Below are 17,082 nucleotides of genomic sequence, written 5' to 3'. Positions count from 1 at the left end.
CCTATTGGCCAAATTAAATGACAACTATGTCTGAAAAAAACATTCATTTTACATGTCAACATAATTAATTATGTTACAGTTTCTCTCAAGCACCCGCAAACATAAGCGAAGGCGACACTAAGGTTTCCCAATAATAACCAATAACGAGGAGAAAATAAAGCCCCTCCTGAGAAGCCGACTCCAGGCCTCTTTTTATGGGCACCGCCACAGGTACGCTCTTATTTTTGTACGCTCAAAATGAGTGCGCCTGCGCACGGGTTCCTGATGACGTAGGTGATGATGCAATTTGCAAGGAGATACTAGACGACGGAGGCAATCAGCGCACCCGGTAGGAGGGGTTGCCTTTTCTGGGACAGCCGCCCCTCAACGCCTGCGAACTAAAGCGCTGAGGCCTGGGTGGTGGAGGTGGGAGGGGAGGAGAGAAGACTCAACTTCTGCCGCGATCGCCCTTTCTAGTTGCGGGACACTGCTTCGATACAGGCAGTAAAATAGCAAAGTGCCATTATATGATCCAGTACCCAGCGTTACTATTGCCCTCCATGTGGGTGAGGGACCTGTGTGTGTCGGATTATGGCGAGAAAAACAGTTAGCAGGAAAAGGAAGGCAGGAGAGCCCAAGGAGCAACAACAGGTAGGCGGCCGCCGGTTCGAGCCCTACTGCTTTAGCTTACTGGCTGCTGTAGCTAGCTAATACATTTCTGAGCAAACATAATCATTTAGCTAGCTGGCTAACAAGCTAGCCTTTCACTGGAAATGTAGCTATGTAGACTAGGTAGCAGGATATTGTGTAATTACTAATTCAGCCGCTGTGTTTCCATTCGGCATATTGCTAACTATGTATTCAAACGTAAATCAACATATTTAATTTAGCCGTTTTTAACTGCCTAGTTTTGTTAATTTAGCGACGTTGCGGAGTCCTCAAACTAGTCAGCACACGTATGACACTAAACATTAACGTGATACATTACACAACAGCACCAGCTGTAAATTGCGTGCCTGCACCGGGTGCCTTCGTAGTTGGCTAGCGAGAACGGCTAATTTAACATTTATCCTGATAATGCTGGTATCGGTCATGCTAGCTCGGCAGCTAGCTTGGTCGCTTGAATGCATGAATTAAGCGCTTGTCTAACGCTCGTTATTAAGACCTATGGCCACAGTTTACTATTTTAGCTAATATCTTGTGAGCATACTGCTAAACACCCATCTTACCTAATGCTAATTTACCATTAGGTGTAACATCGGTCGACACCAGATGCCATGTCCAATGTAGCTAGATTATAAATGGCATAGGTAGCATAGACAAATTCACAGCTGTTCCTTAATTTAGCTAGCCATGTGTCTTATTTCGGTTGGCAATGTCCTGTTTTTGCTGGGGCGATTGGCAGGCCCGGCTAAATTTTACTCTCAGATTATGTCCGATGTCTGTAGTCGGTACGTTGGTACACCAGTGTGACGAGCAGCGATGACTGATTTGGACGTTTTGTCCTTTTGATGGAAATATCGTCACATTTTTTTGAGAAGGCAAAAACTGATATTGTGATTATTTTGCCAAACAGTGACAGATAATGTATAAGCGATGGCAGTCATCCCTCAATCATTTCTGTTCTCAATGAGTTTCCCACCATAACCTGGCACCTGTCACCAATACTACTGCCACGTCCAATGTTCGGTTGTCAAAAATCACCCTTTCTTCAATTACATTTGTTGCTGTCGGTGTTTCACACTTGAACGGATTTTCCGCGACAGTACATTTTTCAACCCTAGAATTATACTTAACTCGTATGATTCCATGGTCTTTCTTATCACGTTTGTTGAATAAATTAAGTTTTACTTGCCTTGACCTCAAGTAGGCCTATTGAGATATCCGCGCCTGATCTGGTCATATTTGTACTGTATTTTCTAAAATACAGTACATTTTTATTTTATTTTTTATTTCACCAGGAAAGTCATTAAGAACAAATTCTTATTTACAGTGGCGGCCTGACAAAGAGATTAATGAATGAAATGTACTGGTTGAGACTAAGCGTGGTCGTGACTTGAATTAAATGAAAAGTGCTGCTGCATAGTAGCACCTGGTAAGTATAAAGGTTATAAAGATTTTTATTTTTGCTTTTTTTTTTTTTGCATTGACGGGGATGACGCCTCTTTATCCCGGCATATGTTGCGGCGAGCTGTAATCTCTCTTTAATTAATTAGCCGGCGTCAAAAAAGACTTGAAATGCTAATGTGAAATGCTGTCAGCAGTGGAATGTACATGTAGCCTACCTGCTTTCAAGAAGGCGAGGATGGAGGACGGAAGAGCATAATTCCATAAATACTTGGAAGAGGCCTGTGGAATGCCGTTTAAGTCAATATTAAGTAAATACATAAATAAATATGCCTATGAAATAAATATGGCTATGAAATAAATACTGAAATAAATGAGACAATAAAAATATAAATAAATGTAAATATAAATATATGAGTCAGTATAGTTCAATAAATAAATAAATAGGTTTTTATTTCAAAATGACGTTTTTCAAAGGACTATTTTTATTTATTTCAGGGGACTTTTATTTCATAATTCCACATTTATTTATTTCATGTCACATTTATTGATTTCCATCTGTTATATTCAAATGAATGGGGCGTGGTTATCTCACAGATTCAAACCAAAGCAACAGCACCAGAACAGCACTGAATCTATATGCAAGCTGTTGTGCGGACAATATGGAAGACATCGGGCTCAGAGATATCATGCTATCCTTAGCCGATCAAATTGATCAACATGGTTTCTTTTCTCTCTATTTACAGGATGTGACGCGTTTGAAAATCCGTAATAATAGTTTGAAAATCACGACTGTTTAATACACAGAATTGAGCGGCAGTGTAGTATAATGGGTAAGGAGCTGGCCTTGTAACTTATAGGTTTGATTCCCGGGTAGGACGCTGCCGTTGTACCATCGAGCAAGGTACTGTACCTGCATTGCTTCAGTATATATCCAGCTGTATAAGTGGATGCAGGGTAAACTGTAAAATTTAGCTTTGGATAAAGTCTGCTAATGCCTCATCTAGAATGGTGAAAGAGGTTGTTTATATCTACTAAATGTATCATACACAAGTTAATGTGTGAAAGAGTTACATTGTTCGATTGAACAAGACATATTATTGAAATGTTTCCCATGCTGTATGCTCATTGTCTAAAATGCCACTAATTATTAGTAGTCTAACAGGCTCTGGACCATATGTTTAAAGCTGATCACAAGTTGTAGAAGAATACAGCCATCTTCAGCGTTTATGCACATCATGTAAAAGCTACCAACATGGCCTAATGTGCCATATGGAGCTAGGAACATTTAGCTGTTATTGTCATACACATTCTGTAAGTACCATGCCTATTCTTCTTAAAATGTTTTCTATTACAGATGTGACCTGAATCGTATATAGTTGAAAACACATGTTTAATACACGAATTGAGCGCAGGTAGTATATGGGTAAGGGTGCTTAACTTAAGGTTCGGACGCTGTCCATGAAAGTACGACCTGCTTCTCTATCCCTGAAATGAGCGGGAAAGAGTAAAATTGTATAAGGTCAAATCCTCTCAGAATGTGTGAAGATAAATTTATATAGAAATTACAATAAGTAAGGTATAGGTTTCATTTTTTATTGAACAGAATGTTGAAAATTACAAAAAAGACAATCTGAACTCATGCGGAAGCGCTTTCTAACAACTGTCCATAGGAACTTCTACGATGCTAACGGCTCGCAATATGTGCTTCAAAGCTATCGATGAATTTATGGTATGAATGGCAGCCATCTTCCGGTTATGACCAGAAAACCAGCAAACCACATGGCCTTGGCTTGACCAATCGGAGAGCTTGTGAACATTTTATCTGTATAATTGTCATACACGCATCTCTGTAGAGTACCAGTGCCTCTTATTTCTTTAAAATGAGAGGCGGCAGTGTAGTAGAATGGGTAAGGAGCTAGTCTTGTAGCCTAAAGGTCTCCGGTTCAATTCTGTTGTACCCTTGAGCCAAGATACTTAACCTGCATTGCCTCAGTATCTACCTAGCTGTAGAAATGGATGTAATGTAAACAAAAAAAAGTTGTGTAAGACGCTCTGGATAAGAGCGTCCGCTAAATGCCTGTAATGTAATGTTTAAATAGTTCAGACCGGTCTGCATTTCTGAGTGGTTCTGCCTGTCCTCTTAACTCCTTGGCTGGGACTAACTGCTCCATAGCTGCTATATCGTGAGGGATCTTCTCTTGCGCTCGACTCGTTGCTGCTTGTGGTTTTTCAGCATCTGCTGTTGCACGTAATTTTGCTGGCGCCATTTTGATAAGGACCATAATGCAATGCACCGCATGCATTACATTACAGGCATTTAGCAGACGCCCTTATCCAGAGCGACTTACACAACTTTTACACAGCATTTTACATTGTATCCATTTATACAGCTGGATATATACTGAAGCAATTCCGGTTAAGTACCTCGCTCAAGGGTACAACTGGCCTTACCGGATCGAACCTGCGACCTTTCGGTTACAAGCCCAGTTCCTTACCCACTGTGCTACACTCCGTCCAGAAATGTCGCATTTGAAATTGACCCTCTCTTTTCAGTTCCCGACTGGTCTCCTCGACGGAATTTAGCTTTTACCTCATGTAATTATGTTCATTGTCCCAAACTGCTTCGGAAGGGGGTAATGCTGGCGTTGGCACCATAGACGGCATTACAAATCAGGAAAGGACCCCGCTGAGTGCTGAAAAAGCCCCATATCAGGTGGTGTACACACAAAGGAGGGCGTGCGGAAGAGAGAGAGTGTCGGGGTTTCGAAAATGGCATCACTGTTTGTGCGCACAGGTGGAGGAGAGCTTTTGTGTAGCACCGTGTGACTGAGTAGCACCACAGCTTCTCGGCCGGGAACTGGCACCGCTGTGACTTGTGAGAGTCTTCGTGCTTTGTGAGCAGGGGGCGGAGCCAGTGACGGATGACTGGCAGCTCTTTCGGATGTTTGCTTGAGTGTCGCACGCACCGGTGCTCTCTTGGAGTGTTTGTTGGCGAAGTTCTGCGTGCACATCGTCGCTGAGCGAAAGAAAAAAACAAAACAGGCAGGTGTTTAAAGGTCCCATGTTGTAAACCTTTAGAACAGTGTGTGAAAGACATGCCATGTACATCGCCAATGATTCCACTCCTTGTGTGAGAGTGTTACCCTTGCATTAGCTTTATCTGGAATGAAAGACCGATATCACTTGTGCTACAGCATATCTTTGACGGCAAACATGACCATTGTGACTGCATAGTCACAGTCAGTTACTTTCACATGGTCTTTGCATGCAGCTCTTGTGATATTACCACACTGGCATATTGCAGGGTTACTCAGTTAATTGGGCAGTTGGGGCTAAATTTCTATTCGCAGGTATGGAATTGGAAAGTGAGTGTAATTGAGTTTACCATCCGCCAAATTAAATCTGGGGGGGGGGGGGGGGTTTGACGGGGTAGTTAGCTACACATGTGAGGTAAAACCACAGCATGCATCTGCTCACGTGTCACGTGTTTCTTGAGTGAATCTAAAAATAGCAGCAGGCAGAAAGGCAGTGGAGTCTGCCCCCACCCCACCTGACACGCCTAGACCCCCACGGCAGCGTCCATAAGTTCATTGTACTGAACACTAACTGAGTGGCTGCACAGACTGGTGTTCAGGATGCTGAGTGACTGCGCAGACTGGTGTTCAGGATGCTGAGTGGCTGCGCAGACTGGTGTTCAGGATGCTGAGTGACTGCGCAGACTGGTGTTCAGGATGCTGAGTGACTGCGCAGACTGGTGTTCAGGATGCTGAGTGACTGCGCAGACTGGTGTTCAGGATGCTGAGTGACTGCGCAGACTGGTGTTCAGGATGCTGAGTGACTGCGCAGACTGGTGTTCAGGATGCTGAGTGACTGCGCAGACTGGTGTTCAGGATGCTGAGTGACTGCGCAGACTGGTGTTCAGGATGTGCAGCCATTGCGCAGACTGGTGTTCAGGATGTGCAGCCACTGCGCAGGCCGTTGTACTGAACACTGAGTGACTGCTCATTCCTGTGTTCTGGAGCTGACTGCACAGCTTAGCGCAGCTGCGCTGTTCTCCTGCCATCGGGCCTCTTGTCAGTCAGGTCATTTGTCCCCCCCCCACCCCCCCGGCGACACAGACCTCCTTTATTTGGCGGATGATGAGTTGGTGTGTCCCAGCGACGGCCCCGTTTGGAAACCCCCCCCAGCTGGACTCTGCTGGCGTGATGTTCTCCCAAACCCCCCCCCCAGAGTCCCAAACGTCACGCGCCTCTTAAACGCCGACGTGTCGCAGAGCGGGCGTATTAAAAGAATCTGCTGAGCCAGCATATTCCCTCAGCCCATTATAGACACATGCCTGTGTTTCTATTGTGATATTACCGACTACAGTAGAGCTCTGGGCATGGGTCCGCTAACTGCATGTAACGAATGACACAACTGCTGTTTGTCTGAACCTGTTCTCCACTGTGTCAGCTATGAACTTATCACCACATTCTCCATAGAACATCTTTTGGAATGTCTTGTATTTGGAAATGTACTGTATGTTAGCATGGATCTGTTAAAAATTGGATGTGTCCAAAAAGCCAAAACCTGATGTTCACGTGTATTTTTCCATCATTTCTGTAGCCCATATCAGCTATATGTCTGTTGTAACATTTGGTAATAACTTGGATAACAAAAATAATTTGTGTGTTCTTGTCCCTCTCAGTAGATTGTGTTAATGATATCATAATGACAAATTGGCCATGTGAGGTATCAGAAACACCCTTTGTTATCCAAAATGTCACCTAATATTGCAACATGGATTCACTGATATAGGCAAAGCTAATATGAAGTTACATAAACAGTATTTAGCACTTGTTACATTTGTGTACAAATGACATATTTTCACAATTGCTGTACTATTAATGAAATAATAGTGTGTCTTGGTACACTTGCAACAGAAAAGGACATTTAGATGTAGTTGACGTTTTGTTTTACAGAGTTATGTGGTGAAAAGGATTTTCTAAAAAAAAAAAAAAAAAAAACAGAAGTTCTGGTTAAAAATATGTGACAGATGGTACTATATTTAATCTGAAGGATGGCTGTGTGTTGCTGTCCATCCAGTATTTAATTGTTGGTCAAGGTCAGGTCGTTCAATCGTAGGTCCTTCTTGCTGTGAGGCAACAGTGCTACCCACTGAATCTTATGAATAGATTTTGTCTGCTGTTTATTTTGTCTGTATTGAAACAGACACAGTGGCCAGTCATGTAGGGTAAATACATTTCTGGTCCATTTCAGGAGCTTGAGAGTCTTCAAAATTCCACAATCTACCCATTGCCCAAAATTTATCTTACACTGGCTGAGCTCAGTATGGCAGAGAACAGTACTACTGTACCACAGTCATAGAGCTGAATACCACAGTCATAGAGCTGAATACCACAGTCATAGAGCTGAATACCACAGTCATAGAGCTGAATACCAGTCATAGAGCTGAATACCACAGTCATAGAGCTGAATACCACAGTCATATGGCTGAATATCAGACATATGACAGAACATTTCTGAGCTGCCGCCATGTTTTTGCTGACAGATTTGCTCCTTGTGACGCAGTTACTGAACCAGAAGATCTCTTATGAAAGTCCCAGATTCCGTTAAGAGTGGCAAAACCTGTGTCTGTAAACCAAGTGTGTGATCTTGTTCGATTGGTTTGCAGTGTGCCTTGTGTGCTATGTTACTAAGGCCGTGATTGGCTGAAACATACTATGCTTCAATGTGTGTTATGTTACCGAGGCTCATGTCCAGAGGACATTTTAAAACGTGCATCCCACACACGTTGCATTAAGAGACCACGTCTCTCGTCTTTGGAATAGAAAACGCACTTGAATGTGCTTATCTCAGAAGTCTGATGAAGAACCCTTCACTTGGCTGGCTGCTTCATGTTAATGGCAGTGTTACTACTCAAATTGGAAATGGTTTGTTTTGGGTAAAATGACCCATTTTAATGCCAAAAATCTATGTCCAAGCATTATATGCAAGTTATTTTAAATAGAAAGGCAATGACAATGAAGGTTTCAGTGAATGGATGAAGATTATTATAACTTAAAAAAAATAAAAAATCTTACATAAATGTACTATTTACTGAAATACACTTTTCTTAGTTCAGCGTATTTCTCACAGTGTCAGAGGAAGTGCGTCTGTCTCCACCTCTCCTCTCCTACAGTGACCACATAATTATTCATCTTTGGGTCACCATGACCTTTTATGTCCACATTCTTGGTTGCTAAGCTGTGGTCAGTAAGCCTGTGTAGTTCAGTATCTGTCTCTGCTTTGTATCTCTGATGGAAGAGAGATGCTCTGTCTGTGTGTGTTTGTGTGTTCTCTGTTTAGGGCCCGATGGCAGTTCAGTTTATTTATTTTCTGAGATCCTTGTCTTCCAGTGCTCCAAATGAATGGTTATGATTTGTTTCATGCTGTGGTTGGCAGTGCTGATCTGAATCTGGTTGGTGTTATAGTTCAGAGAGCTTCACAATCAGATGACTGAGCGCACACTCTCCTGAGCTTACCTCTGGTTTTCAGAGCTTCATATTGCAGAGTTGTTTGCACTAATACTCAATAAAATGTAGTGCCCTTTTCTGTATTAATAATTCTGTATTTAATAAGAATTTATTTGTCCTCTCTCTCTCTCGCCCCCCCCCCCCGCCCCCGGTATCTCTCTCTCTTTCTCCCCCCCTCTCTCTCGGTCTCCCTCTCTCCCCCTCACACACTCTCTCTCTCTCTCTCTCTGCCTCTCCCCTCACTCTCGGTCTCCTTCTCCCTCACACCTCTCTCTCTCTCTCTCTGCCTCTCTCCCCTCACTCTCTCTCTCCCTTTCCCTCTCTCCCCTCACTCTCGGTCTCCCTCTCTCTCTCTCTCTGCCTCTCTCCCTCACTCTCTCTCTCCCTTTCCCCCCTCTCTCTCTTGTTCTCTCTCCCCCCCTCGTGCACTCTCTCACTCTCTCCCTCTCTCTCTCTCTCTCAGGTGGGCTGGTGCCAGTCTCCCTGCAAGCGTGCCCGTGTGTCCTCGTCCTCCTCGTCCTCCTCCTCCTCCTGCTCGTGGCGCTGGCGGCGCTCTCTGGTGTGCGCTCTGCGGGGGCGGGAGTTCCGTCCGCAGCAGCAGCACGAGTGGCGGCTCCAGCGCAGCCTGCGCGGCTTCGCGGCCGGGCGGCTGCCGGGCATCCTGCGCGAGCGCCAGTACAGCCTGGGCCGCCTCAACAAGGTCTGCTCCAGTGCCAACCACGGCAGGTGGTGGGACCAAGTGCACACGGGAGGTGTGTGGTGTGGACCAAGTGCAACACGGTGAGGGTGTGTGTGTGTGTGGTGTGTGAGTGTGTGTGCGCCTGTGTGGTGTGTGTGTGTGTGTGTGTGTGTGTGTGTGTGTGTGTGTGTTGTGTGTGTGGACCTAGTGCAACACGGTGAGGTGTGTGTGTGTGTGTGTGTGGGCTAGTGCAACACGGTGAGGGTGTGTGTGTGTGCGGGACCTAGTGCAACACGGTGAGGGGGTGTGTGTGTGTGTTTGTGTGTGTGTGGGACCAAGTGCAACACGGTGAGGGTGTGTGTGTGTGTGTGTGTGTGTGTGTGTGTGTGTGTGTGGGACCAAGTGCAACATGGTGAGCGGTGTGTGTGTGTGTGGATGTGCGTGAGTGGAAGCGGGGTGTGTGCGTGCGTGCGTGCGTGCGTCTGTGTGTGTGTGAGATTGACTGTCTCTTCTCTCTCTCCCAGTTGTTTGTGGTGGATGTTCTGACGGGGCAGATCACGCGCATCCCCATGCTGAAGGACAGGGAGGCGCAGGCCGGAGGAGGAGGTGCAGGAGGAGGCGGGGGAGTCCTGGGGAATGGGCCTGCGGGGTCCCTCGCTAGTGTCCCGGGGGTGGGACTTGGGGTGGGGTCAGGGGCGGGGCCAGGGGCAGGGGCTGGGTTGGACCAGCAGAGCTGTGGAATCCATGCCATCGAGCTCAACCCCTCTGGCTCCCTATTGGCCACCGGCGGAGACAACCCCAACAGCCTGGCCGTGTACCGGCTACCCACACTGGACCCCGTCTGCCTGGGGGACGTGAGTGTTTCTGTCATCCTTCCCAACCTCTCTCTCTCTAACGATGGAATTAATACCTGATACAGGTCACAGACCCGATAGGGAGTTGAAGGGACACTTGGAACATTTCAAACATGCTGATGTGACATCTAGAAGGGTTGTTGGAGTTTATCTAGTGATGGAAATGAGGTTTACCTGCCAGGGTTGTGGAGCCCTGGTAATGAATAAGAGCTTTTTTTGCTAACCCTTCTCCCTCTGCTGCCCTTCCTTAGGATGGACACAATGACTGGATCTTCTCCATCGCCTGGATTAGTGACACCATGGCTGTATCCGGTGAGCTTGTTAGCCCTGCTACACTGTTAGCACACAACTCTGATGCGTTCTACGAGGATCTGTTCTTTTAGCAGAGGGTGACGGGAACTAAAGCCTGTTAATCCAGTCCTGTGGGAGGGGCGGGGGGTGTTGCTGCTTTACAATGAGGCTTTACAAAGAAATTATGTCTATTTTCAGTGCTGGTGTAGACCATTCTTAGGTCTGTCGGAACTACATTGATAATTTAATAACAGGTAAATCACCTGAAAACTGAAGCTTGTATTGTCCAATGACAGGTGGCAGGTAAGATGTCTGCATTCAGAAATTATAACCTCAAATCCAGAGGAGCAAAGAGAATAGTTGTTATTCTGCCATTCGACAGGGTTGGAGGCAAATTATGTCACTACCCAGAGATGAATTAAAATTAAAATCCACTCCCACCCCGCCCCTTAGGGTCCCGGGACGGCTCCATGGGGCTGTGGGAGGTTTCCGAGGAGGTGCTAAACCGGACTGAGAGGAGACAGGACGCAGAGGGGGTCCCCAGTTACTCCCACATCTCCCACCGCGCCCTGAAGGACATTCCCAAAGAGTACACCAACCCCTACAACTGCAAAGTCCGGGCGCTGGCCTTCAATGACGGACACAAGGTAGCTCCACCCCACCGTCTTCCTGATTGGGTGTGCACCATGGACCCTGTTAGGGCCATTCTTACGCTTACTTTCTGCAGCTTTTAGAAGCTGCTTTCTGCAGCCTCTAAGAAGCTTATTCATTTTAACAACTTTGCTTTCAGAGCAGAAAAAGATCTAAATGGACTATTTGATGTCTAATGTGAAATTAGTCATTGTAAACTGATGTGGACTGAGGCCTTTTCTAAGGTTTTAGTAATTGTCATCACTGGTGGACAAAGAAGTTCTGATTTTTACCAAGTCCACTCTATTTCTATTTTTTTTGTCTCTCTCACTCTCTCTTTTCCAGGAACTGGGCGCGGTGTCCCTAGATGGCTATTTCCACCTGTGGAAGGCTGAGCACAACCTGTGCAAGGTGAGTTTGCCGTATTCTGAGGCACGGTCAACCGTAGAACAACCATTACATTACATTACATTTATTTGGCAGACGCTTTTATCCAAAGGGACGTACAAAAAGTGCATTTCATGGTCATAGACAACTGCTAAACACAGGTTCAGTAAGGTACAATACTTAATTTGTACAGCTATTTCTAGCCAAGAACACAGTTTAGTTCACACAGTTAACACTATTCAGACCTAACCTCTGCAAAGCCAACTAGGCAGAAGAATAAGGTACAGTATTAGGACAAATACAAATTACCTAGAAGTGCTGGGATGGGGCAACATGTAACAAGTGTCATGAAAAAAGGGGGGGGGGAGATTTAGAGTGAAATATACAGCGTGGTGGTGGTTAGTCTAGGTGTAGTCTGAAGAGATAAGTCTTCAGGCCAGGGCGGAAGATGGGTAGTGAGGGGGAGGTTCGGAGAGGGACGGGGAGTTCGTTCCACCACTGGGGAGCTAGGGTGGAGAAGCTCTGTGATCCCTTTGGGCGGGTGGGAGGGGTTACAAGGCGCCCTGCTGCCGCAGAGCGGAGTGGTCGAGCAGGCACATAGAATCGAGTCATGTCCTGCAAGTAGATGGGGGCTGTCCTGTTGACAGCAGTGTAGGCAAGGGTCAGGGCGTGGGTCAATGTTGACCCACGTTTGCCATAACGCGGGGTCAAATTTGGTAATGAACTGCATTTCATTCCTGGCTGTAAAATGGACAGGTATTCAGTGGAGCCAACCAAGAGAGAATAACTGTTAGTGACGGTGTGTTAGGAGGAGTTTCTAGTGCTATATAGCACAACAGACTGTCTGTTGCTGTGATACTTGATCACAGCCTTTAGTGAACTTTTAGAAAATGGGTCTACATGTGGATATTTCGTCTTTAACGGCAGGGATGGAAGATAACAGGAAGTGAGCGTCTCACGCAGGGGGAAAAAACATCGGTCTCATTGCTCTGCTCTTCTGGGCGTGGCTTTGTAGGTCAGTGGTGGTTGGCTGAGCCTGTTGAACATGTGACTAAGCCCCGCCTCTCCCCCAGCTGCTGTCCACTAAGCTGCAGCACTGCAAGGAGAACGTGTGCCTGGCGTACGGGCGCGAGTGGTCCGTCTATGCCGTGGGCTCCCAGGCGCACGTGTCCTTCCTGGACCCCCGGCAGCCCCCCCACTCCATCAAATCCGTCAGCTCGCGGGAGAGAGGGAGCGGTGAGGAGGCTGCGCTCGCGTGCGCACGCACACCAAACACGCACAGCACGCACACACACAAAACACGCACACAAAACACGCACGCACGCACGCACAGCACGCACGCACGCACATACACACACACAACAAGCACGCAACACTACAACACGCACACCAACACCACACACTGCACACACAACACGCACGCACACATACACGCACAGCACAAACACAACACAACAAGCACACGAACCACACACAGCACAGCACAGACACACGCAGCACTCACGCACGCACACACACACACACCACACAGCGCAGCCACATGCACGCACGCGCACATACACACACACACATATATACACATACATACAACACGCACACTCAACACACACATGCACACAACGCACCTATTCACCGCACTACACAGCCCCACACATCACAGCACACACGATGCCACACCAGAACGCACCAACAGCATGCACACACACAACACACCACAGGCATGCATGTCACATACACCCAGCATGCATTCACACACACACACACACACACACACACACAGCACACATGTGCACGCACACACACACACGCATGCATGCACACAGACACAGATTCAGACTGAGGTAGCAGCACTGAGAGACTGATTTTAGCATTGTATGTGTGTGTTGTGTGTGCGCGCGCTGTGTGTGTGTGTGTGTGTGTTTGCGTGCTGTGTGTGTGTGTGTGTGTGTGCATGCGTGTGTGCAGGTATCCGGTCGGTGAGTTTCTACGAGCACATGGTGACGGTGGGCACGGGGCAGGGCTCCCTGCTCTTCTACGACATCCGAGCCCAGCGCTTCCTGGAGGACCCGTCCAGCCCCACCTGCACCTACCGCCAGCGGCCAGGAGAGGGCATCCTCAAGCTCACCACGGGGAAAGGCTGGCTGGTGAGCGCCGTGTGTGTGTGTGTGTGTGTGTGTGAGAGAGTGCGAGAGTGTGTGCGAGAATGTGTGCGAGAATGTAAGTGTGTGCATGAGTGCGTTCTTGGGGGTAATGATATATATGTATATATATAGAACTTTGTTTTCTCTTTCCCCCTCTCTCTCTCACTGTCCCCCTCTGTCTCTCTCTCTCCCTCTCTCCCCCCTTCGCTCTCTCTCTCTCTCTCACTCTCACTCTCAGAACCACGATGAAACCTGGAGGAGCTACTTCTCGGACATCAGCTCCTTCCCCAACGCGGTGTACACGCATTGCTACGACTCCTCCGGCACCAAGCTTTTCGTAGCGGGGGGGCCCCTGTGCTCCGGTCTCCACGGCAACTACGCGGGGCTGTGGAGCTAGCGTGCCGGAACGCGTCCTCCCCCACCCTTCTCTCCTCCCTCCGCGTGTCGCTCCACTCCTCCCTCTCTCATCCATTACCAGCGGAAGAGAGAAACCATCCCCCCTTCCCTTCATTTCCTTTCCTCCCACCAAGAAAGTGAGGAGCAGGGTCAGAGTACATCCTGTCATCCTTCCCAACCTCTCTCTCTCTCTCTCCTTCCAGGTGGTCTCCTCAGTCCCCTCATTCCCTTCGAATCTGGTAGTCTGAGGTAGTTCTTCTCTCTCTCCCTCTGTCTGCCATTTTTACCTTTTCACCTTTCACCCTTCGGCTCTACTGTTCCCCACTCTCGCTCTCTCTCTCGCTCTCTCTCTCTCTCTTTCTCTCCCTCCCTCTCTCTCTGTGCCTCACCTTTAGATGAGCTCCTTGTACTCTTTTCATGACTCTTTGTATTTATTTTTAAATGGAGTATCACCACTTTGGTGTTTGATTAGCAGGAAGGATCGTCCTGGGAGTGTTGTGTTGCTTTTGGAGTGCTCCCCCTGTCTGTGCGGAGGACTCAGTGTGTTCGCCTGTCCGTGCGTGTTGTCTGTCTGACTGCCTGTCCGTCTGTCTGTTTATACCAGCATCAGGAGGATAAATCAAACAAAATCCCAGTTAAACCATCTTCCACCCCTCCTAAGAAAGTTCTTTGTTTGTGGAGGCGGGGCTCCGATATGGGCCATCCAGATGACTGACAGACCGCTTTGTTTTGGCTCCTCCCATCTCTCTCTGTCTGGGGATAGACTGTTAAAAGCAGAAGGTGATGCAGAGAGGGATGTGCGATTACACTGGAGGGTAGGAGAACAGAGACGGGGGGGTGGTGGGGTGACTACGCGACCCTGTGAGGCACTCGATTCGGAAGCAGGCCGGGACCCCGTCCCGAGTCTGGACACAGCAGACGGGGACATGGCAAACGGTGACATGGTGGAGGATGTGGGACGGAGTGGGACAGACAGAAGCCCAGCGAAGTGAGGACACTGATGGCGTGCCTGTTTCTCAGAGTGGCAGAGAACTTTACTTCAGTCCCAGTCTACGTTCGATTCAGCCCTACGTGTGATTTGATATTAAAGAAACCTTATTTATTTATACCCCCTCCCCCCCCACACACACACACACACACACACACACTCACATGTACACGCACACACACGCGCACACATACATTCACCCTGAGCTTATGATCTGTATGAAGAGTATGTTGTTTTTTTTTCTTTGTCACTGTTGTTACCCACCCCTCCCCTTATCTCTTCCGTCGAGAGAGAAGGGCATCTATTCCGTCTCCATTCTTATTGGTCAGAATCAGGGGCATCTATTCCTTCTGCGTTCTTATTGGTCAGAATCAGGGGCATCTATTCCTTCTGCGTTCTTATTGGTCAGAATCAGGACTACAATGCATTACATTGGTTGCCTCCTAATGGTCTTTCTGTGAAAGACTGTTGCAGGTGACATTCTTTCTCTTTATTATGTTGTTAATTTCATGAAGTTGTCTGCATAGTGCAAGAACAAAAAAAAAAACAACAAACCCCAATAACGACCATATACTCAGCAAATAACCATCACTTTTAAAGATGTATTTTATATATAAATGTCTATGTATACGTATGTGAAATCCATGCATATGCATATATTTACATGTGTATGTTTGGGGAAAAATTTGTGATCTAACCTGTCTTTTATTTTGGTGGTTCCCTCTTTTATATACACTACATGAATGTTTTTACAGTTTGAGTGTGAAGATATTGTACAACATCAATGACAACAAAATCCTGCCCCATAAAATCTGAAAATAATGAAAGTCTATCGATTCATTTTTTTTTTCTGTTTTGAGCTTTAGATCCCAGGCTTTCTAAACCTGGGACACACTTACTGAACAGTTACGTGTCCTGTGACTCACCTCTTTTTAAATATGTCAGATTCGAATATTTTCAGAGAAAATAAAGATTTTAACATACTATGAACAGAGCATGTACAATGCTTTTAACTGGTGCAATGTTTAATTTTTACTGGTATGAATCAGAATGGTAAGTCTATAACAGTGTTTTTACAAGATTGTCAACAGAAGTTCCCAGTATTGGCACTAGAGGGGGCCCCAGGTACATTTCAGATAACACCACAGAGGGCTTAAATGCTACTTGATAGTTAATTTCTGTCAATACAGTACAGTATATGGCATATTGCATCTCACTTGTCCATATTGTTGTGAATGTTAGTCTCACTTTCACACTGTACAGGAGTGAAATTAAAAGGCTCAAGTTTTCGGGAATGGACAGTTCTACATGGTGGCAGCCATGGGACTACGCGCCCTGCACCTGCTGAATGGCAGAAGTTAAGCAAGAGTGGGCTTGGTTAGTACTTGGATGGGAGACCAGCGGGGAAAACGAAGTTGCTGCTGGAAATGGCATTTGTGGGCCAACAGGGGGTGATCATCCCTCTGGTATAAAAATCCCCCATTGCAGTGACAGTGTCACTGTGGTTTAGGAGATGCCATCTTTTGGATGCAATGTTAAATCGAGGTCCTGACTCACTGTGGTCATTAAAAATGATGTCACTCATTGCTAGGAGTATTGCAACTCTGGCCAGGACACTTGGGTTCTCTCAACCTGCCACCTAATTATCCCCTGGTATACCTGGCTAAAACTGCCTCTCCACCTCAGCTATGGGGTGAGCGTTCTGGTGCAAAATGGCTGCCGTGCATCACCCGGGTGGGTGCCACATATTGGAGGTGGGTTTTCCCCAATCACTGTAAAAAGTGAGCATCTGCAAAAGTGCTCTATAAATGCAATGTTTCATACAGGACTTTGTGTATCAAGGGTACCATTAACCATTTAAGATGTAAGCTGACAAATATATGATTAGAATGTTCTTACCTGAACGTTCTGTTGCCGATGTCACACACACTACTGGTAACTGAAACCAATGGGAGTTCTAGAACAGTCAAATTTGGTTTTTAAAAATTACATGATGAATATAGTTTGATTTTAACAGGATAGGCATGTTTTAAGCATGCGCAAAATGTAGGCATGACAACATACTGTCCCACATTGGTCCCTTGAGCCCAAAAATTTTAGCATCAACTAAGTAGGCCAATCATTGCCAATTACAGCAATGCTTACTTTTGAT

General features: G+C 46.5%; 1 protein-coding gene across 1 annotated transcript; it reads left to right on the top strand.

The window, feature by feature from the left end:
- Positions 1-254: 254 nt before the first annotated feature.
- dcaf12 (DDB1 and CUL4 associated factor 12) lies at positions 255-15,920 on the top strand. Its single transcript, XM_064309257.1, is given in 11 exon segments — positions 255-630; positions 9,028-9,274; positions 9,317-9,325; positions 9,493-9,539; positions 9,768-10,097; positions 10,349-10,409; positions 10,842-11,035; positions 11,364-11,429; positions 12,479-12,641; positions 13,371-13,549; positions 13,785-15,920. Coding segments are annotated over 11 exon segments (1,515 nt in total). The 5' UTR covers positions 255-570; the 3' UTR covers positions 13,944-15,920.
- Positions 15,921-17,082: the final 1,162 nt, after the last annotated feature.

Source organism: Anguilla rostrata, chromosome 14 (assembly GCF_018555375.3).
Source record: "Anguilla rostrata isolate EN2019 chromosome 14, ASM1855537v3, whole genome shotgun sequence".
In the NCBI taxonomy this organism is placed as follows: Eukaryota; Metazoa; Chordata; class Actinopteri; order Anguilliformes; family Anguillidae; genus Anguilla; species Anguilla rostrata.
This window is presented reverse-complemented; position numbering and strand designations above follow the sequence as displayed.